Source organism: Serinus canaria, chromosome 11 (assembly GCF_022539315.1).
Source record: "Serinus canaria isolate serCan28SL12 chromosome 11, serCan2020, whole genome shotgun sequence".
Classification (NCBI taxonomy): domain Eukaryota; kingdom Metazoa; phylum Chordata; class Aves; order Passeriformes; family Fringillidae; genus Serinus; species Serinus canaria.
In genome coordinates, this window is record NC_066325.1 from 17084858 (window position 1) to 17110150 (window position 25293).

Genomic DNA, 25293 nt, shown 5'->3' on the forward strand with positions numbered 1-25293 from the left:
GAGAGGGGAGAGGAGTCTCATTCAGGTTTTAAGGCACTTTAGAAAACAAATATATGAAAACTATAAATTTAGTTCCTCTCCATGGCGTGAGTTTGTGTTGCAGACATGTCAGCAATACTTCTTTGGATTTGTTTTTATGATGTTATAAATCAAACTCCTGGGCTTGGTTTCCACCTTCTGAGATGAATTTCATGGAATAATTTTGTAAGACTACAGGAAATACATTTCTTAGGATCCCCTGTGTGGCAGTGGCATCTGATTTCCTAGCAGCCTGTCTGTTTTTAGAACAAAATTTATCTTCTGGCTTGACTTGTTGCTTTAACATGCAAATTTATTGTTTCATAATAGCTGATCTGATGAGCAACAGAGGTGGTTGCTTCTCTGTAGGCCTAAAAATCCTTCAAAATCCATCTGCTGAGGAGCTGGGGTGCTCTTCTCACACCTTCTCCAAAAAAAGAGATGGTGGGATGTGCCCAGGAAAACAAACAATGCAAAATTCACAGTTTGGGAAAAGCCTCCAAATCCCTTGGATACAGAGGAGCCTGGCTGACCCAAGAGGCTGAGGTTGATTTGCTGGGCTGTGTCTGTGCTGGAAAACTGCTGGATAAAGGACATGGGTGAGGGATGTTAAGGCTGGGAGCCCTGGGCCCTTGCAGACACAGTTCCAAGAGGTGCAAAATTAACAATTTGGGAAAAGCTTCCAAATCCCTTGGATACAGAGCAGCCTGGCTGACCCAAGAGGCTGAGGTTGATTTGCTGGGCTGTGTCCAATTCCCTGGAAAACTGCTGGATAAAGGACATGGGTGGGGAATGTCAAGGCTGGGAGCCCTGGGTCCTTGCAGACACAGTTCCAAGAGGTTCCAAAGGCAGCAGCTTGGTTGCAGCTTTCCCCACGGGATGGAGGTTCATGGTCCAGCAGGGTTTGGATGAACTCCTGGGCAATGGGAGATTCTCACTGTGTGGCTCCAGCCCTCACCCATCTGTGACCTCTGTGCTCACCTGGGCTCTGGGCAGGTGCTTCCACTCAAGGCAGCCACTCCAAACTCATTTTAGTGAAGCCCCACTGAGATCCATGTCAGAATTCCCCAGGAGTGCCAGGGGAGCAGGGTCTGGGGCTCAGAACATCCCTGGTGGGAATTCCAAAGGCTGCCACATTCCCAGTCCAGAACTGATCACAAATGGGTTTTTTTCCCAGATTAAGGCTGTGTTTTATGAGAGTTGGATTTTGCTGTGGGTTTGTGCTGTCTGGCTCTGCAGAGGGGGCAGCCAGATAAATCCCCATGGCAGAAGTGCCTGTGGCAATCAGATATCAGCAATATAAATCATTAATATCCCTCTGCACATTGGCTTTGGGCAACAACTGGAAGTCTCTGCCTGTTTTGGAAACTGTATTTTTGTTTCTTGCAGTGGAGCAATCTTAGATTACCAGTCTAAATGCTAATACCCAGAATGAATGGGATTTAATAAAGGGAATCTATATGTAGATTGTGACATTAGTATTTAATTATGTACCCATCATAACACTGATGAAGCAAGCTGCTAAATATTGGTGCACTGAAGGTAGAGCTTACTCTTAAAGAGCAAGTATATTTTAATTTCTTACCTCTTTCCTAATCTTCCTAAATAACAGGATAAATTATGTACTGTTTACCAATATTCACCTTCATGCTGGATTGTAAATGAGGTTTCCAGGGTAGCAGCTGATCTCACAGAAAGCTGTGCTTGTGTTTCAGTAAAACTGTGATACCAGACCTGTTTCTCTGCTATGTTTTATTAGGCTAAATAAAATTCTGCGATTTTTAAAATGTATTACTTTAGTATTAATTAAAAATAGTATGTTATCTCTGTGGGTTTTTATTTTTTACTTAACATTTCCTTTTCTATTTTTATTTTTTTTTTTTTCAGACCATGGAAAGCCCAAAGTATGAGCTGGTGATAGAAGCCAAGGACATGGGTGGGATGGATGTGGGACTGACAGGCACAGCCACTGCCACCATTCTGATCGACGACAAGAATGACCACGCGCCAGAATTCACCAGGAAGGAGGTAAGAGCTGCCCATCTGCTCTCTGCAGAAGGGGGCAAGCACTCCTAATCAGCTCATTTCTAAATACAGAGATGTTCTGTAAGGAGAGAAGGCACACACAGAGTGGTTTTAGCTGGCTCTGACAGACTTTCCTGGAGCTGCTCTTTTCTTTTTTCCACATTCACAAACGTGTGTGCACCAGCTCCAAACCACATTAGGGAAAAATAGAATGATGTCATTTAGGGATTGGCTAGCAGGGTGCAAACCTGAAAAATCAGTTTGGTGGTGTTGCCTTTCTCCTTTTGCTCCTGTGGGGGGAAATGGCAAAAGCAGCTCAAGGCTTTGGATGGTCAGGACCGGGGGTGACAACAACATTTTCTGCCTGTCTGCAGCACTTCCCCTGTGAGCCAGCCACAGTCTGGGGTTCTGGAATTAAAGCTCCACTCCTAAAAATTTCAAATTTAGCCTACAGGTGGAATGTGCAAGGAAAGGGTTTTTTTCCCTGTGAATTGAATTCAGCTGGAAGTTCTGATAAACCCCAAAACCAAGGTGAGGGAATTCCCTGCCTGCATCCACCAGACTTCCAGCCCTGCTCACACTGTTCTCCTCCACCCCCTACATTTACTGTGAGTCTGATTTATTTTGGTATCTGGAGAGAATGAGAGAGTTTTAAAAAATTTATCTAATTACAGCCAGGTTGGATTTTGCTATTAAAGTCTCCTGGGGCTCTGCAAACTTTTAAGGAAAAATTCTCAAATTATGAGAAGTAAATCTGAGGGATCCTGATTTTAAATAATTGGGGAGTAGAAAAGGGAAGCCTATTGCTGTAGAGGTTTTTTTTATTTAGCCTGAAGTATGTTTTTACCTTTTTAAAATTTGTTTCTGGGTCTAATATTAGTGATTTGCCAGTGGATTATATTGAAACAAATTGCTGTTATTTGATTTGAAGAATTGTTTCTTTTATAAATGCAAAGTAAATAAACATCAGATTCAAACACTACAGAGAAGGGTTTTAAAAAGGGGAAAAAGAAGAAGAAAGTAGAAACCATGACAGTTGTGGCAAGGGAATATCTATAACTCCATCAGTAAAATGCTTTGGCAGCAGTGTTTCAGTCACCTGAAAATTATAATGGAGAGACTGATCCAAGCCCTTCAAGTACATGGGTGACAATTAAGTGACAATGATCAAAGCATTAATTCCTTTAGAATTACCTTTCAGATCAGGCTTTTAATGCTCTGAAAGCCATTTTCTGACAACCAGTACTTAAAATATCTTTGAAATGCTGCCTTTTGTTTAACCCTCTGGAAGATAACAATGTACAAGGACAGCTTGGTGCACTTAGAAATAAGAATTTATTGGATCCATCAATATTGACAGCAAGTCATGCCAGTCAGTCCTACCTCCTGAACTTCCAAAGTTGGAGAATTCTTCTCTGGAAGAAATATTTCTAGATTGAATTCTTTTGAACAAGTCTTTCTATAATTATAGTCCTGTTTGACTTAATAATTTGGTAATTTGGACACAAAAATTCATGTGCCTGCTTAGCCACAAAGGTGTTGTTAGTATCAATTTCTGTGGAGATTCAGAAATGCTCATAAATCCAGTTCTGTCAGTGACAGTAAAAGTTACTTGATACCCTGGACAGTTTGTGGGTTTTAGCATGAAAATCAAATAGGTGTGAAGAGACAGCATCACCTTGTTTTCTCTGAAAAGTCTGCTCTTAGATATTTTCCCTGCATTTTTTTCTCTTTTCCATAGTGACACCTCTCTTCCTTTTCAATGGTTTGCTGTGGGTTTGAACCTTGCACTGTTCAGAGATGCTAATGGCTCAGAAATGTTCCCTCTGCCTGGCTAAGTGATGCTCATATTCCATGGAGAAGGCAGGGAAAATCAGCCTTTCATGTGTGGTGCCAGCCCCCTGCAGGAGCAGATCCTCTGTTCAAATAAGAGCAGGGAGGTGTCTGTCAGTTGATTTAATGCCACTTTATTTGATTTTCTGCTGGAAGTGCTTAGTTATTGCATTTTAATAGCAGTTGCATACCACAGGCTGCAAAACTATTGATTGGAATTAGAGCTGAAAGAAAAAGACAAAATTTTCAAGGTAACTTCTGAAGGAGAAAGCTCAAGATCAGTAAATCTGAAGCTTTGATTACAAAGTGTAGCTTCTTTTATATCTTTTATTAAATAAATTAATTGAATTATAAATAATATATTAAATTATTTCTGGCCTTGGACACTTCCAGAGATGGGACAGCCACAGCTTCTCAGGGCAGCCTGTTCCTCACCACCCTCACAGGGAGGAATTTCTTTGAAATATCCAATCCATATCCACATTTCTTCAGCTAGAGCCCATTCCCACTTGCCTATCCCTGCCCTTGTGCAAAGTCCCTCTCCTGGAAGAGGCAGTGCTTGCCCAGTGGCTCTGCTCTCCCTGTTCTCCCTTTTCCCCTCCTGGGCCAGGGTGAGGCAGGAAAATTCACCCAGGGAGTGCCAGGGTGTCCCCAGGAGCAGCTGAGCATCCTGGCTGTGATCCAGCACATTCCTGTGCCTGCAGAGCAGGAGCTGCAGCCCTGGAGCCCGGGGTGTGTCAGGAGCTCTGATGGCTCAATAAATGAGATTTGCTTCAGCCCAGTTCAGTATTTGCTTATTGCCCTGTCACTCCAGACATTTCCAAAATCTCTGCCTTGTTCTGCCTCACATCTGCACTTCCTGCCAATGATGGGCTCTGAGCAGGGTAAAAACCCACCCAGGAGTGCAAACAGTGCCCTGCTCCCTCCAGGAGTTTAATAATTTCATCTTTAATGCCAAATAGAGCAATATTTTAAGAGTTCCTGCAAAGCTCCCAGGTGAGGTAGCAAGGTCTGGCTTTTAAAAGGTCACAGGGGCTGGGATATTGTGCCAGATTTAAATTACAGAGATTGAAAATAGAGATACTTGTGAAGTTAGTGGCCTCTTTGTAAAATTTACAACCTTATTTCTATTATGGGAAAAAGTTTTAAAATTAGTTTTATGAATTATTATTTTGTGTCACAAAGGATTTTGGAGTTTCCACTCCAGCAGGGAAAGGCCTTAGGCTCAGATTTTGTTCAGCAGCCAGGGATTGCTTATGAGACAATAAGGAATGAAGCAAAGCAAGGAGCAGGCCTAGATTGTTCTGGAAAATCTGACAGCTGGCTTGCATCCTGCAGGATATTCCCAGTGGGTGGGAATGAGCTGGAGCACTGAGGGTGCTGAGTGGTTATACCTAGAACATGAACAAAACTGAGAATCCTTTTCTTGTGTCACTGTAAGGGTGGCTGACAGATCACTGCAGCGTTGTATCCTGCAAAAAAGGGATTTTGGTCCAGAGCTGATGTCACTGAGGCTGTGGTGTGATGAAAAATTAACAATGTGGCATCTGCTGAAAGACACCAGCTGGCAAATTCTCCTCTTGGATCTGCTCCTGGAGGCCTGGCTCTACCTAAGAGCTGGGGGAGGGAAAAATGAGTTCTAACCCAAGAAAGATATGGACTTGACCCCTTTCTGTCTTTGCTTCCTTTTCCAGAAGAATAGTCCAACAAATCCCATTTACTCCATTCCTGCCTGCAGAGTGTGTGCTCAAAATTGAGATTCTCTGACTCTGTTTGCCTTTATCTTCTGACCTGAACTTTTGAAACTTCCACTGCTGCTCTTTAATGTGTTATTGTCCCTTAATATCAGAAATATTGTCTTTCCTTGGTAAATCCTGCCAGGCACTTGAGAGGGGAGTGCAGTGCTGGGGCTGAAGGGGATGATTCTTCTTCCAGTTCCCACATTTCTCCTCCTCCACAGACTTGGGGCTGCAGCCCATCCCCAGGCAAACCTGGAAGAGTGGGGTTTGTCACAGGGCTCTCACTGGCACATACCAGAGACTTGGTTTGGCCAGGGAGCAGCCATCCCTCACACAATTCCTCTTTCTGCCACCTCCAGCCTCGCCTTCAATTCCATCCATTTCTGGGACAAAGAAATGGCACACAGAAACAATTCTGTCACACCAGGGAGAGCAAGATGAGGGAAAATATTTTGCCTGGTATAAATTTACTTTTAATACACATGTTCTTAGAAAAGAATTTTCCAGTAAAATAAAAGACCTTGCCTCCTGTGAACAGAATAAAATTTGTGTAATTTGACAAAACCCCACCACGGTCAGCCTTGAGATACACCAGTGCTGGGAGTCTTCGGTGAAAAATATGAATTGCTCCCATTTTGAATAGCAGCTGATAAATGGTCTCTAAAAGAGTAATAAGTGACTAATGGGAGCTTTAATAAATTATTGATCAGTTCCTGTGGAGACCTGTGAGTGGCTGGGTTGGTTGTGACCATGACTGATGGTGGCTCGCAGTGCTGTCCCCTGGCTCAGCTGTGTCACCCTCTGGGGAAGGCAGCCCTGGAGGACAATCTGCCCCTCCTTGTGCCCGTGGTTCACAGAGGATCTCAGACTGCCACAGCACCATCTGGAGAGGTTTACTGTGCAGCTCAGGCTGCTGAGAAACTCTGCTGAGAGTCCCTGCCTTCATTCTTGGTCTTGGTTAAACTGTACTGGGGAACAAATATGGAGTTAAAGCAATTTTAAGGTTCCTCCTGGATCACTTTTCCATACTTTTACAGAAGTGTCTCTCTTGGACATGATAATTTTCTTTTCTGTGGTAAACAGACCTTGGCAACCGAGAGCAGACCTGCCTGTTGACTTGGCATGTCAGTCAGGCTCTTTCTCCGGGCAACAACAGAGAGAACAAGAGGACACAGTCTCAAGCTGTGCCAAGGGAGATACCGGCTAGAATTAAGGAGAAAATTTTTCACAGAAAGAGTGATCAAATACTGGAATCATCTGCCCAGGGAGGTGGTGGAGTCGCCATCCCTGGATGTGTTCAAAAAAAGACTGGATGTGGCACTTAGTGCCATGACCTAGTTGAGCTGTTAGAACATGGGTTGGACTCGATGATCTTAAAGGTCCCTTCCAACCTAGAAATTCTGTGATTCTGTGAAAGCCAACCAATCTTGCCTCTCCTCTCCTCTCCTGTGGACTTCTTACCTTGTCTGGCAGGCAAAACGTTGCCCTTTGGGACTCTTAATTGATTTTGTTCCTTTCTGTGCAGGGAGCTGGACCACACCTTTGACACAATCATGGTAATGGTAGATGATTCCCATCCAACCCCCTTCCACAGGGGCTTTTTCTTTATTTTTCTTTGCATCTGCCTGGGAGATGAGTTCTCACTCTGTTGAGAGAGAACCCCAACTGTGTGGAAAACAGAGCCAGAGAGGTGCTAAAGCCCAGCAGGGCTGCAGCCCTCTCCCTTTCCCTGCTGGGGTGGAAATCACAGTGCAAAGCAGGCTGAGCAGAGCCAAAAGCAGCAGAAGCTGCCAGGGTGGCTCAGAGAACAAACCAGTTTGGGTTCTTCCCACACCACAAACTGCTCCCTCTTGCTGCACGCTGGCAGGGCTGAGGGGCTGGAGCAGCAGCACAGATCTGAGCAGATGACAAGGCCCTGCCAGGCTGATAGTTTAGAATCAGAGTTTCATTATGGCCTGAAAGTGATGGGAACCAAGCTGGAATTCCAGCAGCCTGTTCAAATTGGATCGAACTCCCCCAGCGCTGATTTGTCAGCAGAAATAGTTTTGTGGGATGGATAAAACCATAACAGCAAAATCACACGAGCAGAATGCATATTGGAATTTCCATTTGGCTCCTGGGTTTGGGCTGTGAGACAATTTGCATGCAGAGAAATCAGAATTCATGCAGAAGCTCAACAGAGCGGGGCAAAGCCTCTCCAGCTGTCAGTAAACTTTGGCACAAAGAGCAGCTTCAGGAGGGCTGGGGATCACCAGAGAGGAGCTCCTTGGCCACCCTTGTTTTTTCTAGAGTTGTAGATACAGCTAGAAAGGCTCCTGGAGCATATCTTAACCTTCAGAAACCTCTACACTGGATAAATATTTGCACTGACCTTTTCACTCAGCTTTATTTCCACTTCATCCTCTTGCAGAAGTTCACTAGCACACTTGACATGGCTCCAAGTGCCCAAAAGTCTCCTTGAAAGCAAATGAAAGCTCTTACCTGGTGTATTTTTCATGTGTGAGAGGCAGAATCTATGAAAGGAAACAAACATCTAAATAGCAGCAAGATTTTATTTTCTAAATGAGCATTCTGTTGTCACTCCAAAAATGAAATTTAATTTTCAGTGACTGTACCATTTCTTCATGGTTAATAATTGGTCCTTGCTCTCACCCATGGTACAGTTCATGGCATCCAGAGTTCTCTGAGCTGTCATGAGTTAGAAAACAGGTTTCAAAATCAGTTTAGGAATCTAAAATCTAACTAACAGGCATGTAGACACCCCTTCTATTTTATTTCCCCCTTAAATAATTTTAGCTGTCAAAAATAATTTTAAAAATAATTTTGGACCTAATAAAATAGCTGTGAAGACATCTGGTGCCCACTGGAGTTCAAAAATCTGGGTTTAGATTGCTTTGACTCAGTGCAGTGAGGATTCCAAATATCTGTCTCTCTTCTAAAAACTTTCAAATAACCTGGGAAAATGCCCATGATCAAGAAGGAGATTTATTAATATTTCAGAGTTGTGTTGTGGTGCTACCAAACTAAGGACATCTGGAAGACTTATTTTAACAGTCTGGCTACCTGGATAATGGAATTATGCTTTTTGTTTGGTTTTTTTTTTACTTCTTCTTGAATATTGTGTGTCAGTTTTTATCAGAATTAGCTTGTTTGAGGATTCTCACATGTTGAGAAATGCTCAGCACCACTCAGGATTGAATTACCAACAGATACTCTGCTGTAGCATTTTCAGGAGTAGAATAATTTCAGGGAAAGAAAAACAAATACAATTATTCTGTGCATTGACTGAGACAGAGAACTCTTCAGCAAGAAACCAAAACCAAATGAAATAATACACTTTGGAAGACCAGTGGTTGCTGGGCTCATCCAGATTCACACTGTGTGCATAATAATCTGTATTCATGTGGCTTTCACCAGCTATCTGCATAACCCGTGTAAGCACTTTGTTCAAGAACTTCTGCAAAACATGTTAAACACAAAGTCTGTGCACTTATCACATAATTGGGGCTGGATGTGCTGCCTGGCAGGAGGCAGCAGGCTCCACATTTATCTTTGCTGGGGAGGGGGGAGTTCACTGCTTCGTTTCTCTCCACCAAGGTCAGGAAACACATGAAGTTGTCTGTTTAATCTCCAGATAAACACATTTCAGTGGTGCATTAAACAACAGAGGGCCTGCTTTATAACCTGGGAGCAGCTGAGAAACACTTGTACAACACAGGAAAGGGTCTGTGAACAGAAATGGTCATTCAAACAGTGGGAATTTGGGGAGGAGCACAAAGGCACTGTGCTGCTCCTCCAGATCTGATTTCCCTCCCAGCACTCTTGCTCTCCAAGTAGGCTCGCACAGCAAACTTACATTTTTGCCAGTCCTTTTCCTTTTTTCCCCCTTTTCTGTCACTGTTCCATCCCTGCCCTTTGTCTAGTTGCCCTGATTTGTGCACAGAGCAGGGAGACAAAACAATTCCTGCTCCAGCTGGGCACCAAGGACAAATGAGCCAAATCTCAGCCCAGGAGCACAAACCCCGTGGGCTGGAGAGAGAAAAACAAGGCTGGGACTGCCTGGGCTAAAGCTGGGCTGGGACAATGAACTGCAAGGGGCAAATGGAGCAGAGCTGATCCCAGGGAGAGACCCCGGGAGCGCTCGGGCATTTTGGGGACATTTGGGTCATCGGTCATTTGGGGCCATTTTGGTTCATTGGGCCATTTTGGTTCATCTTGGGTTCATTTTGGGGCCATTTTGGTTCATCTTGGGTTCATTTTGGGGCCATTTTGGTTCACCTTGGGTTCATTTTGGGACCATTTTGGTTCATCCTGGGTGCAGCCCTGGCTGGGCTCTGGTGCTGCCCAAGGTGGATCCATTGAGGAGATCCTTTCAATTAATCCCTGCTTTATTCTGGAATTCAACCCAGTTTCTGCTCTGGGTCAGCCTTCTCAAGGCATGACTGTGTCAGGGACCCCTTCCACCATCCCAGGCTGCTCCAAGCCCCAGTGTCCAGCCTGGACACTTCCAGGGATCCAGGGCCACCCTCAGCTTGTGCCAGGGCCTCCCCACCCTTACAGGGAAGAATTTCTCCCTAATATCCAATCTAATCCTCCCTCTTTCAGTTTAAAGTAATTCAGAATGTAAAGTGTGGCAGTGAGGAAGAGATGACCTGGTATTACCTTTTTGGACTTGAAGGACTTTTTGCTCCATGTAGGAATTATTTCAGTTCCTCACCTGTGGAATGCAGAATTTCAGCAGAAATACCAAGAATTCTAAATCCCTTTGTCTGACACAGTGCAGCTGATGGGAAAAGTAACAAATAGAGGAATTGTTAGATGTGGTGCAAATATCACTGTAATCCCACCAGTTCAGAAACCCACACTGTTAATATGCCTGCAGCATCTGTGGGAGTTCTGTTTTAAAGCAGGATTAAACATGATAACACACTATAGATCTTAACATATTCAATTTGCAGCAGACAAAACCCCATTTAATACCAATTACAGAATATGTGTGAGCTGGTAGCATAGCTGCAGTTTATCTGAGCAGAGGGAATTTGTAAAGCTGAAGTCTATTCATTCAAAAATAATAGTTTATGTGGCTGCTTGGGTCATTCCACTAGAGTGGAATGAGTTTTGTGATCAGTTTATCAATTCCTTCACTGACAAGTGAGATTTTAAGATTTTTCTCAGCAACACTAAAACTGATTTGGCTACTCCAAAATTTGCTAACTGTCTGTGCCCACGAATCAAAGTGTCAGGATTATTTAGACAAAATATCTTTTTTTTCTTTCTGCCCTGAAGCATTAAAATAGGCAATGGATAAAATTCACCATGCTAAAAGGAGCTGTAGGTTTATTCAAGTAAAATTTTAGCAAATGCCTGTGAAAGATATTCATTTTGGAACAAATAAAATTATACAGGCCTGGTTGTGTCCTGAATATAGTGGAACGAAAAAGGTGTGGTTACATGTAAGGAAAAGGAGATTAGGGGGTTCATCCAGGACTCCTTGTAGCTATGGTCTCTTTTGAGGAAAATGGTTCAGAAGTGGAATTTGTTCATATCTTTGTAGCTCCTCCTTTGGCTTGTTTCCAGGAGTTGTTTGCCTTAGAGTTCCAGATGCTATTTGCTGAAAGGGCAGCCCCTTCTCCAGCCATCTGTCTAACAGTCACTTAATATTTGTTTGTTTTTACAAATGTGTTCCCCTGTGTTCTCAGTCCAGATGTCACAAAAAAGTGTAAGCCCAGCTCTACACCGAGGATTGATGTTATCTTCCCTTTCCCACTCTAGACTTTGACCCAATTAGGAAAAATCCATGAATCCCAGTTGTTTTCCTCACCCAATATTTCCCTCCAACACTATTGCTCTACAGCCAGTCCTTTGGAGTTTCTATTCTAACTCCTGTTCAACTCTTGATGCAGCTTTTATAGAGATTTTTTTCCACTTCCCTGTGCTAATCACTTGTGTCCTCCCCTTGATATTTAACTTGCCCAGCCAGTGTTGAAAATTATCCTTCAAAACTCCTTCTGCCTGTTGCATCATTCCCTTTTTTTAAGACAAAACAAACTTCCCCATTCCAACTAAGCAAAGAGTTACTCTCGGGTTTTCCTCCTTCCAAGCCTATTCTTTAGTCAGGATTCTGTTGGGAGCCTTCTTTGAATTTTAATAATTAGCTCGGAATTTTCCTTCCTCTCCAAACTCCTCGAGCCTGATCACCTCCCACTCCTTCAACCCCTCTGCTCCCATTCCAACCCAGCTGCTCCTCAGAGCTCCCAGACACTCCAGTGATGAACCCCTGACTGCTTCTTGCTGACTCCCCTTTTTCTCTGCTCTTATTTCACCACTTCTCCCCTGCATGGAAAACCAAAATCTCTTTCTGACCTTTGTCCTCTCGTGATCCCCATTCTGTCCCCATGATGTTCCCCTTTTTTCTCATTTCTGAAAGACCTTAATTTTCTCATCCCCTGTCGCTACCGGACACGAAAGAACCAGACGCACACCTTGCTCCAAGGTGAAGAGCAAAAGAGGAAGTTTATTTTCTGACCCCAATATTTATAGTTTTCCAAAAGTGACAGTGGATTGGAGGGTGACAGTGCCACCTCTCCAATGCCACTGGACAAACTACCAGTCCATCAAGTTTCTCCTCCTCCATAAAGGAATGCAAAACAACGTGTTATCTACAGAAAGTGTGTGAGAAAGTTCTCCACAAGGAGGTAAACATCAGAAGGCTTAGAAAATATTAGAAAATCAGGGCAACAATCCCCCAGTGAACTCCTCCTCATGCCCTCATCCCCTGATCCCCTTGGGAGCCACCTTTTTGTTCTCAGTGCCTCGAGCTGACTCTTTGCTCAGGGCTCACAGAAGTTTGCACACCCTTTTCCTGCCTTCTACAAATCCAGTGCCATGGCTGTTGGCTGGCACACATCCCCTCATCTGCTCCCTTTGGACTTTATTTCCTCTCCCCAGCTCGTTTGTCTCACCACTGAGGCTGGCAGTGCCCGTGCATTCACTGCTGCTGTCAGATGCTCTTAGATCAATGACTTTGTTTCGTTTGGAAGACTGATGGTGAGGAGAGCACTGCTGTCCTCAAGAAGTTTAAAGGGTTGAAAGCAATCTCTCAGCTGAAAAAAAATATATATAAAGTTTGAAAAATCAAAGGAGTTATGTGAGGAAGTTTTGAAAGAAACATAAGGAAGATCAATCCTGCTAAATAAGCTTAAATCTAAACCAACAGTTGTCTGAAATAATATCAGGGAAGAAGATTTATGTGTAGTATTGATATTCTTAACTGCCTGCATCCAAGCTGTGGCTCCCATCCAAATGGAGATGGGAGTGCAGTTTTAGACTGGGAAGTAAATCTGGATTTCTGTGCATATATATAAAAATAGAAACACAGGCCCACAGGTGTCTGCCTACCGAAACTCAAGACCTGATATTTCGTTTTTCTAAAGCTGCATTTTCTAACAGGGGTTAAAACAAAAATGAAACTTGGATTTACTTGTCTGTTTCACAGAGCCACAGAATCATTCAGGTTGGGAAAGAGCTCTAAGATCAACAGGTCCATCTGGAAATAACACAATATATTTCCATATTTAGAAATAACACAACTGGCATTTGAAAACAAAGGACATTGTTTCTGATTAATTGATCCAGTGCTGAACCAAGCTAAGAAACCTGTGTATGTTTGAAGACAAATGAAGGGCAGGCTTTCTGATTTAGCAGTTCTGACCTTTTCAAATTTTCCTTCTTAAATAATAATTGAAGCCATAAGTAAATAGATTCAACTTTGCCTGCAGACGTTGAACTCTTTAATGTCCTTTTCCTGTGACATTCCTGGCACAAACAGGTTTATCCTGCCCCATGCTAGGGCTGCCTGACAGTCCCTGGGAGCTGCTTCCTTTCCTCCAGGCAAATGCTTCCAATGCAGTTCCCATCACTGAATCTGGGAGGGTTCTGTGGCTGGGCAGTGCTCACCCAGGGGGTCTCTGTGTCTCAGGGCATGTCTTTGCTCCAGTCCCCCTGCACTCAGGAGACAGCCAAATCCCAAAGAGCCTTGTTTGCCTGTTGAGGTTGGTTTTGGCTGCCTGCTGGGGCTGCAGTGGGCAGCAGGGAGCTCAGGGCCACTCTCAGGTGCTGCTGGATCCATCAGGGGTGTCAGCACTCAGGAGCTTCCAGCAGCACCTCTGGGAAATCTCTGCTCTGGGAAGATCCAGCAGTTCAGCCTGCTCTCCTTTGGGGTCAGTGGGGAACAGTGTCGGGATATTATTAGAAAATCTTGGGTTCTGAGATCTGATTTTAGGTGAACTTCTCCACTTCTCAAGGATTGCAGACTTGCCTGTTTCCCTTGCCTTGAGTGAGGGTTATCCCAGTTGATCAAAGAGCAATATGTGAGCACTAATCAGTTTTAGATGCTCCTTACTCCAGCAGCAACTGCTCTAATGCAATCAATTAAAAGGAAATTTTAATGATCTTAATAATTGAGCTTTTAAAGGGAACACAGCAGTTATTATTGAATTCCTAATTTATTATTCCCCATGGAGATCAGTTTAGAAAATCAAAACATAGCTTTTAAAGTGCACCTTCCCCTGCAGCCTCACTGGTTTGTTTCCTAAATTTGCTCATTGGCTTTGTAAATAATGGCAGCATAGAAACAATGAAGCAATGAATCTTTTTTCACTTCTAAATTCTGTGTTATGGGAGATGCAGAGGAAAGGTTCTCTTCCTGCCTGAACTCAGCAGAAGGTGGGACATGTTTCCATGCATCCATACAGCCAGGAAAAACATCCTGCTGGTTTCTTCCATGGACTATTTTCAAGTAAACACTCCATTTTAGCTGTCTATAAATGAAGACTGGGGTTCTAGTCAGCAGAAATTCTGCTACGTGTTGCACATTTGAATTATTTATTCAGAAATAATAAGCTTTATCAACACACACTGGGAGGATTTTCTGTGTTACATGGGAAGGCCACTGTAGAGCCTTTCCTGAACTAATTTGGGACTATTCAGGAAGCACCTTATTCACTTTATAATGCCTGGAGTCCAGACTATAGGTTGAAGCTCACTTATCCCATCAATGTATTTTTCTTAAATTCCTAAAGTATGGGCAGCATTACAAATGTTAATGCTATTATTATAGGATCATCATTTAAAAATCTCAGCATTCTCCAAAGGCTCCAGCAGTGTGTCATTTCCCTGCTTTATTAAAATGAATGAACAGATGTACAATTTATTTCTGCTGAACTATCATCTAAATTCATAAGCTATTTCTCATGTGCCTGAAATCCGTGTTGGTTTCCCATTTTCTTTGCCTTAGAAAAAAAAAAAAAAAAAGAAATATTCCACTTTCACATTTATCACTCTGGGGATAGAAATGAGAAGTGTACTCTCCTCTTCATTCACTTTAGGCTAATGCCCTCAATACAATTTAAATCCCATCTCTTCAAGGCTGTTCTCAAAACCCAGGCACTGGGACACCCAGGATCTGAGTGGAAAAGTCCCTTGCTGTCTGTGCAGGTGGCCTCCAAGGACATTGTCCCCAAGAGGACAAGGTGGCACTGAGCAGCTGTGTTTGGAGTACCAGTGGAGGAGATGCAATTTCAGCGTGTCGTGGTTTGGACAGACAGGTGTCTGCTAAGGAAGGCAGGAGCTTCCCCTGAAATGGAAAATGTAAACTGTTATAAATTTGAAATTAGGGGGGCTCTCAGCCAAAAAATGGGAGCAGGAATAACTGGTTTTTGGTAGGCAAGGAAATAAAAGGATAAAATAAACAGTGCAGTGAACTAAAACAACACTGCCAGAGTCAGACACAGCCTGACACCCTGTGGGTCAGGGGGCTGGCAGCAGTGCCATTGGAATTGTGGCTCAGCCCTCCTGCAGTGCCAGGGCTGGCTCTGCTGGAGCAGGGATCCTGGAGCAGTCCCATTCCCATTGGAATTGTGGCTCAGCCCTCCTGCAGTGCCAGGGCTGGTTCTGCTGGAGCAGGGATCCTGGAGCAGTCCCATTCCCATTGGAATTGTGGCTCAGCCCTCCTGCAGTGCCAGGGCTGGCTCTGCTGGAGCAGGGATCCTGGAGCAGTCCCATTCCCATTGGAATTGTGGCTCAGCCCTCCTGCAGTGCCAGGGCTGGCTCTGCTGGAGCAGGGATCCTGGAGCAGTCCCATTCCCATGGGAATTGTCGCTCGGCCCTCCTGCAGTGCCAGGGTGGTTCTGCTGGAGCAGGGATCCTGGAGCAGTCTCAACTGGAATTGTGGCTCAGCTCTCCTGCAGTGCCAGGGCTGGTTCTGCTGGAGCAGGATCCTGGAGCAGTCCCATTCCCATTGGAATTGTGGCTCAGCCCTCCCGCAGTGTCAGGGCTGGTTCTGCTGGAGCAGGATCCTGGAGCAGCCCCATTCCCACTGGAATTGTGGCTCAGCCCTCCTGCAGGGCCAGGGCTGGTTCTGCTGGAGCAGGGATCCTGGAGAAAGGTGCAGTCTCCTCTGAAGGTCCAGGGGCAGAGGCAGCTGCTGCTCCTCTGGGAATCCAGTGGAGAAGCCATGCTGGTGTTCCAGAACCTCCAGATTATATCCAGGTAGGAATGCTTGGCTCCTCCCCCTGGGCTCACATCTCCCATGGGATGCTGCAGTTCTTATCAAATAAGACATTCCATGGGCTGTTATCAGCAGGTCTATCCCTGGAGGGAGGAGTGGGTGTGGAAGAGCTAAGGAAAACTGCCCCCTGAGCAGAAGACAGCTGCCAGGCAGATGGCAAAAAGAACACAATTTGCTTGGCCAGCCAGGACACTCAGCTGGATGTTGGAGGAAACCAAGGAAGGGACAGATAATGGCTGGGAAGTGGGAGAGGTGAGAAGGTTGGGTGTGATTGGGGCAAAAATTCTGGCTGAGGACCAAGTGTCAGCTGGCCCCAGACACTGCAAATGTGATTTCTGCACCTTGCAGCAGAGTGGAGACGTGGCAGGTGCTCCTGGAAGGGATAAACCAAACAAGACAATGCAGAGATTGGAGGGAATGAAAGCCTGCAGGTGAAACAGAGATGTTGCCATGGAAAAAAATGAGCATAAAAACCCCAGACAGTGCTCTCAGCCTGTCACAATCCCTTTTTGTTGGCAGGGTTTGTGGGCACTGCAAGGCTGGCATTTTGCTTTAATTCCATGTCAGGAATGAGTGGATGACACGTTCTAGGGCCTCTGGCAGCATTTCTTCTGTAAACCCTATTTCTAAAGCTTTGTATTGTAAGGAAATTTAAAAAAAAGAAATCAGTGGTTTGATGTTGAAAACTGAATTCTCAGGCTCAGATTGTGGGGTTTAAGTCTTTTTAAATTTTAGGGGTGTTTTTATAAAAATCACTTTGGCAAAGAGAGGAGTGGAGCAGAATGCAAATCAATCTGTTTTCTTCATTTCATAGCTGCTCCAGAATTTAAATGCAGGCCTTTAAATTCCTTTTTGCCAGACAATTCAGGAAAATGATGAAGTAATGGCTGAGATTTGTTAAAAGCATGTTTTCCTTCAGAAATCTCATCTGCATGGCAGGAGCAGTTTGCTCCTGCAGGACTGCAAGGGAAGAGTTTTAATTCACTGATAAAATGGAGGAGTTCTGAGTGGAGCAGGAATTTTGCCACAGTGGCCACGCTGCAGCCTCCAAACACCTAAATTTTGGTATCTAGTTTTGCCACTCTTGATCCCTTTGGATCCTTCCCCAGGCTGAGATCAGAGTTATTTTCCTCTCCCCTTTCCTTGCATTTTGCTGCCAAAAGAGGACATGACCAGCTAGGAAAGGCACAGGCACAATTTTTATCTGCAGGAAGGAGGGCAAGTGTTATTTTGCTGTTCCACCCTGCATCACCAGCTGTCAGCACCAAACCCAGCATAATGGAGAGTCTTGGATGATGGGGAGTTTCAGACTGGAATCTCAGTCAGGAAATTCTTTCCTGTCACTTGGTTTTGGCACAGAAAAAATAAAATCATGGCAATCCAGTGAACTTCCTGAGTGTTCATGAACATCATGAAACCTCAGAAATGTTAGAAAATCAGGCATATGTATTTTGTTCTGCATGGATCCTTGGATTTGGGTTTCTCATGAAATTCTCAGGGAAGGGTTCTCAAGAGATCCCTAAATTCCTCCCTCCTATTTATATAATTGCCATTGTTTGTTTATTTTTCCTTTAAGAGCTTTGAGGTTACAGTGCCCATCGTCTCCCAGAAATCCTGTACTGTCCTTCAGCTTCCCTGCAGCTTTTGCTTCATATTTGAAGGAAATCTGAGGATTTCCCAGTGAAGTCAGCAGTTCTTGGCCTTGTCCCTGTGCAGGTGGCACCCAGACAATCCCTCCATCCACAACAGCCCATTTGCTACCCAGAATATCCCAGGTTTCAGCCCTCTGACTGTCCCAGGGCTCTTTTCCTTCCTGCTGTGGGCAGGAACCAGGGCTGTGACCCAGTGGAGCAATTCCTCCCTCCACCCTGCATGGACAGCCATTCCTTGCCCTTCTCCACTGAGTTTTGCTGTTTGCCCAACATCAAATCCCTTTTGTTGTCCACAATTCTTTTTCCAGCACAGAATAAGTGACAAAACCAACATCTGCTGTCTGTGGTGTCTTCTTCTTTCATCCTCAGCACAGGAGGAGAAGGGAGGATGGATTTTGATGGGATTCTGCTGCTGTAGTTTTCCTCTCTACCTGAGGTTTTGTGTTTGATGTGGAGAATTGATTAAGTCATTTGGGTGTTGTCTTTTTATTTGGTTTGGATTTTGCAGTAGGACAGGCTGAGGATATTTCATAGCCAGAGGAGAGCCTGCAGGCACTGTGCAGGGCTCTGTAGGCACTGTCTATAGGTTCCAGCTTTATGTCCCATTTAGGCACACTGTGATCTTCTCTACAACACCAAACTTCTGTCCTGCAGCTCCTGTTCTGGGCTTCTCTTCAGGTAAGGAGTGCTGACAGCTGTGCCAGGGCTTGTCCTGTGGGCAAATGTGCCCAGGGCTTCAGGAGGAAATTCATCAATTCCAGGGACAGGAGAGTGAGCTTCATTAGGAGAATGTTTTATAGCCATATAGCATTTTTCATTCCAAAGAACCCCAAAGGAACACACAGAAAACGGATCTTCTCTGTGGGCAAGCAGAAAATTAAATTGCAACTTTCTCCTGCTTGCAGAGAAAACAGAGGTCTGAGACTTCATTTCCTTTATTAAAGAATTCTACTCAAGAAAGTTGCTTTAATTTCTGACTAAGCATTGCAGGTAATGGCTGACCCTGGTGTTGTATTTCTACATTCAAAACTTTGTTGGTGGGCAAAGGGAAGCCCACCTTATACATAAAGCCAAGAATTTAATGTTTATAAAATTGAAAACTAATCCAAGAATCCAAGAATTATTAATCCTGACTGAACTACTGAAACAAACAAACAAACATTCTTCAACTTAGAAAAAAATGTCAATAGTGATAATAGGGCAGATGTAAAAGTGTTGAACACCTCTTTCTCAGCTCCTACTCCTTTTCCTGTTTCTCACCATTTCCTCGCTCCTCTGGCCATGAATTGGTTTGGTTTGCTTGGGTTTGGTTTGGTTTGGTTTGGTTTGGTTTGGTTTGGTTTGGTTTGGTTTGGTTTGGTTTGGTTTGGTTTGGTTTGGTTGGGTTGGGTTTGGTTCGGTTGGGTTTGGTTGGGTTTGGTTTGGTTGGGTTTGGTTGGGTTTGGTTGGGTTTGGTTCGGTTTGGTTGGGTTTGGTTTGGTTTGGTTTGGTTTGGTTTGGTTTGGTTTGGTTTGGTTTGGTTTGGTTTGGTTTGGTTTGGTTGGGTTTGGTTCGGTTTGGTTGGGTTTGGTTGGGTTTGGTTGGGTTGGGTTTGGTTTGGTTTGGTTGGGTTTGGTTCGGTTTGGTTGGGTTTGGTTGGGTTTGGTTCGGTTGGGTTCGATTGGGTTTGGTTGGGTTTGGTTGGGTTTGGTTGGGTTTGGTTCGGTTTGGTTGGGTTTGGTTTGGTTTGGTTGGGTTTGGTTCGGTTCCATCCCAGTGTTTGTGGCCAGGCTGTTGTGGGGAGCTGTAACTCCTGGGGTGCTTTTCCAGGACAAAGGGGATGCTCAGGCTGACATTTGCCCTTGGGATCATTTGGGGTCACGTTTATGTCTTTCAGGATGTATTTTTGTGTGTTGTTTGGCCTGCAGCTCCACAGTAGGTGCAAATTTCCTGTCTCTGATGTCCCTCAGCCTTGTCAGATCCTCCCTGCCCCCCTCAGCAGTGCCTGGAGCTGTGACAATCACCCACCCCAGGGCAGAGGCAGAGTCTGGCTGTGGCAGTAAGGAATATTTGTGAGGCAGGATCCTCATGCAGGATGCAAAGCTCCCTCTCAGGAGCCAAACCGAGCTGCTGGGCACTGGTATGTGAATGCCTCGAGGTTTCAGGGTGAAAAAGAGGAGTTTTTTGTGCCTCATCCCAGCCACAGCCCCTGGTGCTTCAGGAGGCTGAGGTGCAGAGTGGAGTCTTTAATGAGCTGCCCAAGTCCTGTCTGAGATCAGCCCTGTGCTCTGTCACAGGTGATCCAAGTCTCTCTGCTTCCCAGGAAAATGAAGTGGCTCTCAGCTAAACAACACTGAAACTCCACCAGAAGGGAAAGCAAGACCAGAAGTCTGGCAGTGGCAAAAGGGACATTCAGTGAGACCCAGGAGGAGTTTGTGGGTTACCTGCAGAGAGGGTGACCAGCAAAGGCGGAGCTGAGCTGTGCCAGGGAGTGTGTGCTGTCACAAAGGGCATTATCCAGCTTAATGCAGGCAACTTTCTCCCTCTGCCTTCCCTTCCTCCCTCCAAGCTCAGTGCCCCTGACTTTGAGTGAAAATATCACAAGTGCTCCAAGCTGCAAACCCCAGCAGAATACTAAATTAGAAATTAAGCAAAAATGCTCATCATTTGGAGCACAGAAATCCTGGGCAATTTTTCTAATGCTGTATTACAGCAATTGGAATATCCTTTTTCTTTTTTCTTTTTTTTTTCCCAACTGCTTCACTCACTGAATTGATTGAATTAAATGTGTTCTGTGGTGCCAGGGAACCTCTGACCCCAGTTACTCAGGATAATCAGGGGGTAATCAGCCTGCTGTGATCTGAGCTCCAAAGGAGCAGGAATATTGTAAGGTTCAGGGAGCCTGAGCTGGCATTAATCAGATGTCACCAGGGTTTGATTATAAATCCTAAAGACCACCAAATTGATACAACATGGTTTAATCCACTAAAAATTAGGTTTCTACATACTAATCACCAAGTTGAATATCTGCAAGTGATTGCTTTTCTGGAAAGTGAAGTCAGGTGTCAATGCTTTGGAATGTCCCACAGTTAGTCATAAATATAATGATTAGCATCAGCACAAAAGCAGCATTAGCCAGATTAAAACAAGATTTTGTTCTAACCTCAAATAGATTTTTTTTTTCCCTTCTGTTGGAGTTTTACAGCTCCATTGAAATGGCTCCTCGTGTTTCTACTCTAATTATGAGCTTAGAGGCAAGAAACAGGAGATGTTTCTGAGGCAGCTGCAAGCACAGCATTTCCTGCCTTCCAAGGGGAGGAAGGGTGGCTGCTTACAGTATATCACACTGCTGTGTACAGAAATAAAGTGGTATTTATTGTCCCTTAAAATGATTTCCCCCAGAACTGGCGAGCTCAGGTGAAAAATCTGTATCTAGGAATGTGTGTCAGGATCCAATTAATCCCTCCTGCTCTGGCTGTCCTTGGGAAGAGCTCGGTGTGGCAATATTGATGCACATTCCAGGCAGGATTCTAAGGAGAAGGAGATCAGTCCTAAAAGAGAGGAGCAGCACAGGCTCTAATGAACTCGTGTTCCTCATACACATCCTGATTTAGGAAACATTCAGCCCTGTGGAAAAGCTTTTGGATAGAAACTGAAGGTGATACCAAATTCTTATTTATCTTACTGTTGCCACCTGTGTTTCCTGGGAATTGCCTTTATTTGCATGAGACATTTGGTGTGCTTGGAATCAGAGGATTCCTAAGCTGCTGCTGAAGGATTTCCAGGCATCCCAGAGCGTCAGCAGGGATCAGGATGAGGGAATTGCACAAAATCTGGGCATCCCAGCAGTGTCAGCTCTGGTGGCCAGGGGCTGTGGAGGTGCCTGGTGCTGCCTGCTGTCCCCAGCCCCAGCATGGAGCACATCTGTGCTCAGGGTGATGCTTCTCCTTGCAGGGATGGCCCTCACAGGAACCAGAACCAGCCTGTGCCCCTGGGACAGCCCTTTGTTGTTCATAGAATCATAAAATCACAGGATGGTTTGGGTGGGAAGGCATTGGAATAAATCACACAGGCTCCATCTTCTTCATGGTGGAAAAAGCCCCTTCTTTATTCACAAAACTCCTTTTTATCCAGTTTTACAGCCCTGGTGTGGGACTCCAGTTGGTCTGGAGCTTTCTTGCCAATTAATTTATTGGTTTGTAAATGGTATTTTACTTGTCCATCAAATCTCTCTACTCTTCATCTGTTTGAATATTTTCTTCACTGGTTCTCATGATTTAATGTTTGTACAGGTTGTTTTTTACCCAGGGATAGATTATGTTAACCAACTGCTCACACCAGGATTGCTTTCCCATGGGAACCTGCACAGTGCCAGCTTGACAAGGCCAGCACTGATTTAACAGAGCAGGCCTGATTTTATCAAGCCTTTATGATTTTTCTGCCTTACTGCAACAGGAAGGGACCTTAAAGCTCATCCAGTCCCATCCCTGACATGGGACACCTTCACCATCCCAGGCTGCTCCAAGCCCTGTCCACCTTGGCCTTGGACATTCCAGGGATCCAGGGGCAGCCTCAGCTGCTCTGGGCACCTGTGCCAGGGAATAATTCCTTCCCAATATCCCATCCCACCCTTAAAGCCATTCCCCCTTGTCCTATCACTTCACCCCTATCCAAAAAGTCCCCTTTGGGTGCAGGGGGGCTCTCAGGCACCGTGTTCAGGTGACCCTGGAGCCCACCCAGGGCAGGTCTGACAGGTTGCTCCCTGAGTCTGGGTGGGCACCCCTTCTCTCTGGCAGAGCACAAGTGCAGAACCTTGGCCTGCTGAGACCTCCCAGCTGATTCTCAGTGCTCAGACACATCAGCTGGGCAGTCCTGCCAGTCACTCCCGATCCCTAAACAGCTCAGAGAGAATTCAGGATCAGGATAGAAATTTTAGCTCATTTTTATCTTCCTTAGCTCCTTATGAACAAAAAGGAGCAAGTGCTGAGCCCTTTGCACAAAGCACATCCAGCTGAGGCTGCAGTGGTGCTTGTGCTCCAGAAGGATGTGTGTACAGAGAGTGTTTGGCCAGGAAAACATAAATTACCTGTGAGAAAATGAAAGGGCCCTGAATGTTCCCTCTGTGACATTCTAGATAAGAAATAAGCACACAACGGGCCCTTGCAAGAGGAATGTTTCATTTTCCTTTAGCACAAATATTTTTCTTTCAAGGAAAGATGAAATGAGCGCTGGCAAAAGGAGCTGGGTGGTGGGAGAGGGAGACCATGAGAAGCCTTAAAGCAGAAAGCAATAAATCCATTTAGCATAGCTGAGATTTTTCCTGACCTTTTCACAGCTGTGCAGCGCCAAGCCATCCATCTGTTGCTGCAATATATGCTTAAATCTCAGAGTTCCCAAAGCAGGTTCACCCCAGCTGCCAGGGAAGTGCCCTGACCCTGCCTTTGGGACGCTCCCCTGGCAGTGCTGGGTGGGCAGGCTCACTGCACCCATGGCCATCAGTCACACACACTGCTTTTAGAGCTGTTTGTCTTTATTCTTGACCTTGCAAACAGAATTGTTCTGTGCTAACAGGGTTAGAGGCCCCAGGTCTTTGTTTATCCCATCCTGAGTAATGAGAGTTCAGTGCTCACCTGGATGTTCAGGGGACAATAAAGATTTTTCTGCTACGAGAGGAAAACAGCAAAGGAAAGAGATCATTAATCATGAAAGTTCACTTACATCTCTGCTCTCTAAATGATTATTCTTGTATCATAGCTTTTTGATAGAGCAGTAATGTTTTGCTCAATGAATGTTGAGCCAACTGGATGTAGACTGGATAATTTGAGAGGGAAAAAAAAAATCTTGTATATCCAGTAGAAGAAACTATGTGCAGTAGAGTTCATTCATCACTTTGTCAGCAGACTTGGAAGACTTATTGTGTTCAGATGGATTGAAATATGGAGCATTCAGCCCAAATTCTCCTTTCCCCACTCAGCTTTTCACAGAAAACAAAATGCTGGCTCGAGATTTCATTTTTAAAATTCAGACAGATTCTGTATCACTGCAGATTATGCTGCCTGTAAACTTCCATCTGCACCTCCTGCTTCCACTGGAACAGTGTGAAACCTTGCAGAGTTCTTATCTGCTTCCAAAATAGAGTTTTCAAACTGGGATAACTTCAGACAGCTCTCAGCTGGAGGGGCTTGTAAATCTAGGGCATCTCATCCCCATCAGCTGGCACAGCCCAAAATGCCAGCATTCTGGGGAATTGCTGAGATTTGTAGCTGAAATATTCTGAGATAGAAGTTGTTGGGATGGTTGGAGTGGGGCTGCTCAGCACTGCCCACCCAAGACCCCGTGAAGAGCCTGAACAGTGTCAGAACATCTGCTGCTGGCAGCCTGGGCCCTGACCAGCTGTAAACTGGCACCAGGAAAAGCTCCCTCCTCTGGAATCAGTGCCCTCCCGGGGCAGGAGAGGCAGGATTTCTCATCTGGCTGCAGATGCTGCTTGTTCTCAACCAGGCCAAAGATTCTGACATAGAGAAAATCTCATTTTCATTGCAGCTTCTGCCTCTCTGCAAAACCAGGAGTTTTACACCAGCCAGGACATGGTTCTGGTTTGAAATACCAAAGTACCAAAGCAGATGAACAAAATGCTTCTAGATTTTTATCTAGAATATTTTTGTTCTTTCACCTATTTAGAATGAAGCATTCCTTTCTTTTTATGCTGTTGTTTGTGGTTTTTAAACTTCTATTTCTTTAGTACTTTTGTACAGCACTAAAATACAGTTTTCATACCTTGTCTACTTCCTAGAGGTAAATTTGATAATAATTTAAAGATCATCAATTGGTTTCATCTGCTGAAGGCCTTGTCACTGCCCAGCTCTCTGCCCATGGCATTTATTTATACCTGGGAGCAGACTAAAGCCCTTAGAGAAATTTCTCCTTCACTTCCCTCAAAATTTCTAGCAAATTAACTGGTCTCTCCATACATTAATTTTAATTTTAAGGAAAAAAAAAACCATATTGTCACAAAATTCTCCCATTTTCTACCAGTTTAATATTCAGAGAGGAGTGAATTCACCTCTCCTGCTGTTCAGGGTCCTTTGTGCCACAGGTAACAACTGCAGCAGTGAAAGAAGATGAGTTTTCTGAACACATCCTGTGTCCAGGCCCCAGAAATGTGACGTTCAGGGAAGCAGTAGGAGGAATTTGTGACTGAAAGGTCCTTGGAGCAAATGAATCCCACCTCTAACTGGGAGAGGCAGGAAATGAGCCACAGGTGACTTCCAGATTTTCCTTTTAGTAAGATAGTAGATTTTCCTTTCAGTGGGTTCTATTATTTCTGGTCAGATGTTCATCTTTAGCACCAGAAAATTTGGTTTGGGTATGAAAAAGTCTCTGCTGAATATGAAAATAAAATTTAAAAGTATAAAATTTAGCAAGAGCTCCTTCCCTTCCCTTGTCAGCATCATTAGGATAAGTGGGGGGGGGGAAATCC

At 44.6% G+C, this 25293-nt stretch overlaps 2 protein-coding genes across 4 annotated transcripts in view; one reads left to right on the top strand and one right to left on the bottom strand.

The window, feature by feature from the left end:
- The window catches only part of SDR42E1 (short chain dehydrogenase/reductase family 42E, member 1), a 1031186-nt gene that overhangs the window by 606871 nt on the left and 399022 nt on the right, over positions 1-25293 (bottom strand). The window contains exon 1 of one of the 2 annotated variants that reach the window (XM_030227802.2): positions 8524-8527. The exons of the other annotated variant lie outside the window; for it this stretch is intronic. The gene's annotated coding sequence lies outside the window, so the exon portion shown is untranslated. Of the gene's footprint in view, positions 1-8523; positions 8528-25293 lie in introns of those variants that run through there. 2 annotated transcript variants of the gene reach the window in all.
- Positions 1-25293, top strand: part of CDH13 (cadherin 13) — a 438545-nt gene that overhangs the window by 352629 nt on the left and 60623 nt on the right. For both annotated transcript variants that reach the window (XM_009090753.4, XM_018914682.3), the window contains exon 8: positions 1906-2046. In XM_009090753.4, coding sequence (XP_009089001.1) covers positions 1906-2046 — 141 coding nt within the window. The remainder of the gene's footprint in view (positions 1-1905; positions 2047-25293) is intronic.